The sequence below is a fragment of the Somniosus microcephalus genome, chromosome 4, assembly GCF_052327205.1.
Source record: "Somniosus microcephalus isolate GS21.2 chromosome 4, FLI_Smic_1.0, whole genome shotgun sequence".
Classification (NCBI taxonomy): domain Eukaryota; kingdom Metazoa; phylum Chordata; class Chondrichthyes; order Squaliformes; family Somniosidae; genus Somniosus; species Somniosus microcephalus.
Window position 1 is genome coordinate 20,923,234 of NC_140990.1, and position 3,294 is coordinate 20,926,527.

Genomic DNA, 3,294 nt, shown 5'->3' on the forward strand with positions numbered 1-3,294 from the left:
TATGAAAGGGAAATCGTGTTTGACAAATCTGTTAGAGTTTTTTGAAGATGTAACTAGTGGGATGGATACGGGGGTACCAGTGGATGTAGTGTATTTGGAATTTCAAAAAACATTCGATAAGTTGCCATACAAGAGGGTATTACACTAAATTAGGACACATGGTATTGGGGGTAATATATTAGCATGGATGGATTGAGGATTGGTTAATAGACAGAAAACAGAGAGTAGGAATAAAATGGTCATTTTCGGGATATAGACCGGTTGACTGAGTGAGCAAGAACATGGCAATTCGAATACAATGTGTGGCAGTGTGAAGTTAGCCACTTTATTCGGAAAAACAATATAGCATATTATATTTGAATGGGGAGAGGCTGGGAAATCTTTGCAGCCAGGGTGTTCTTGTAAAGGAATCACATAAAGTTAACACTCAGGTACAGCAAGCATTTAGGTAAGCAAATTATATGTTAGCTTTTGTTACAAAGGGATTAGAGTACAAGTGTAAAGTCTTCGTAAAATTTAACAGGGCACTCGGGAGGCCACACCTGGAGTACTGTGTACAGCTTTCGTCTCCGTACCTACGGAAAGAAATGCTTGCTTTAGAGGGAGTGCAGTGAAGTTTCACTGGGCTGGTTCGTGCGAAGAGGGGATTGCTCTATGAGGAGAGATTGAGTAGACTGGCCTATACTTCTTAGAGTTTTGAAGAATGAGAGGTGATCTAATAGAAACGTATAAAATTCTTAAGCGGCTTGACAGGCTTAAAGCAGGGCAAATCTTTCCCCTGGCTGGGGAAACTAGAACACGGGCTCACAGTCACAGAACGAGCGGTAGGACATTTAGGACTGAGAGCTATGGATGTTCGGTCGTTGAGTATATTTAAGACAGAGGTCGATAAATTTTGGGGGACGAAGGGAATTAAGGGATATGGGGAAAGTGCTGGAAGATGGAGTTGAGGTAGACGATTAGCCATGATCTTGTTGAATGGCGGAGTAGGTTCGAAGGGCCAAATGACCTATTCCTGCTCTTATTTCATACGTTCTAAGTTTGTCTTGAATGTGACCTCCTGGAAACTGCGAATGTAGATGATTATTAACGTTAATATGTGTAAGTGTCTTTAATATTGAGAATTGATTATTATCGTTATTAGAGTAATTAGGAACTTCCGCAACCCACCTATATCTGTCTAGACTGTAGACTGATATTTTAAACCAATCATTTTTTGTCCGCTTGCCGTGCGTTATATCCGAAGCAGCGGTGCATCGATATAACCAGTTCCAGTACCCGCAGGTGTATTTATTCTCAATAGACTGGCGAGTTCCCAGAGATACACAAATAAACAACAGCCAATGCTGGCCTCACACAGCTAGTACAATAATCACACGGAATCAGTATTCGATGTGAACGGTTTTATATAAGTTTTATGTGGATTCTGCTCGGGGTCTGCGCGCACAGGAATCTGTCTAATCCGCTGTGATAAACAGCCCACAATAGACAGCAGCTGTGACCCAGAAACCTGCGGCAGTTATTGTACGAAGCTTCAGCTCATTCCCATCACCGTGAGCCTCAATGCACAGTAATAAACCGCGGTGTCAGTCAGCCGCAGCCCCGAGATGGTCAATCGGTACAACTTGTCTGACTGCTGGACTGCATCAGAAAATAGATTTTGAGCGAAATCCGCCTTATGTTCAGTACTGCCGTCCGTGTATCTCCGGACTGCAAACTCGGGCTGTCTGGCTGGGTATTGGCGGTCCCAGAATAAGTAATAACCATCGCCGGGATAGGTGCAGGTTAAAGTGGCATCTTCTCCCTCTGGCTGTGTGAGCAAGGACTCCCGCTGAGTAACAGAATCTCCATCGCTCAGATCTGGAACACACGGTTAAAGAAAGCGGAAATCATCGGTTAACCAACTGACGGTGAAAATGCGCAGTGAATTTTACGTAAAAATTCAATAAAATTTACAGAACAGAGGTAGGTCATTCGTCCCAACTGATCTATGCCGGTGTTTATGCTCCACAGGAGCCCCACACAACCTTTTTCATCGCTCCCTATCAGCATATCCTTCTAATCCGTTCTCCTTCATGCGTTTATCTAACTTCCCCAAAAGCCCATCTATCCTGTCCGCCTCAAGGACTCCTTGTGGTAGCGAGTTCCACATTCTAAACTTGGAAGAGACGTTTCTCCTGAATTCACCATTGGATTGTTTTGTGTTTATCTAATATTTCTGCCGCCTAGTTACAAGTGGATACATATTCTTTATGCGATCAAACTCCTTCGAGCTTTTAAAGACCTCTATCGGGTCGTGCCTCAGCCGTTCCTTTCTTAAGAAAGAAGCCCTTGTCTGTTGATTCTTTCCTGAAGTTTTAATCACTCAGTTATGGTATCGTCCTTGCGAATCTTTATTGCATCTTCTCCAGTGCCTCCCTGTCCTTTCTGTAATCTGAAGACCAGAACTGTGCACATTCTCCAAGTCTGCTCTAACCAAGGTTCGATACAAGTTTAACTTAACCGCTCCGCTTTTCAATTGTATTCCTCTAAAAATGAAACCCATTTAAATGTTATAAAATTCTTACCGAAAATGAATGTCACCCACAGCACAGCGAGAAAGTGGAGCCGCATTGCTGCTGCTCCGGAATTGGTGGGAGCTTTTGTATTACTTTCAAATAGGAAGAGCTGAGAGCGTCGCCTGGTGCTGCTCTGCCATCACTTGCTGCAGAACAGCAAGCAGAAAGAGCTGAGCGCACCGTTTGGGGCGTGTCTGATGTCACGTCTTTAACGTGTAGTTAAGTTCAGAGAACTGAAACATGAAAGTCGCATCCTGCTGATCAGAGAGAGTAAGACTGATAAAAGAGACAGCTTGATCTCTAATTGAACTGAGAGACAACCTGATATCTAATTCACCCGAGGGACAGCTTGATCTCTAATTGACCTGCGAGACAGCTTGATTTCTAATTGACCTGAGAGACATCTTGATATCTAATTGACCTGAGAGACATCTTGATCTCTAATTGACCCGAGAGACAGCTTGATCTCTAATTGACCCGAGAGACAGCTTGATCTCTAATTGACCGGAGAGACAGCTTGATCTCTAATTGACCCGAGAGGCAGCTTGATTTCTAATTGACCTGAGAGACAGCTTGATCGCTAATTGACCCAAGAGACAGCTTGATCTCTAATTGACCTGAGAGACAACTTGATCTATAATTGACCCGAGAGACAGCTTGATCTGTAATTGACCCGAGAGGCAGCTTGATCTCTAATTGACCCGAGAGACAGCTTGATCTCTAATTGACCCGAGAG

General features: G+C 43.6%; 1 gene segment (V, D, J or C); it reads right to left on the reverse strand.

The window, feature by feature from the left end:
- Positions 1–1,534: 1,534 nt before the first annotated feature.
- Positions 1,535–2,613, reverse strand: LOC147118379 (T cell receptor alpha variable 18-like). The segment is given in 2 exon segments: positions 1,535–1,860; positions 2,568–2,613. Coding segments are annotated over 2 exon segments (372 nt in total).
- Between the last annotated feature and the right edge of the window lie 681 nt (positions 2,614–3,294).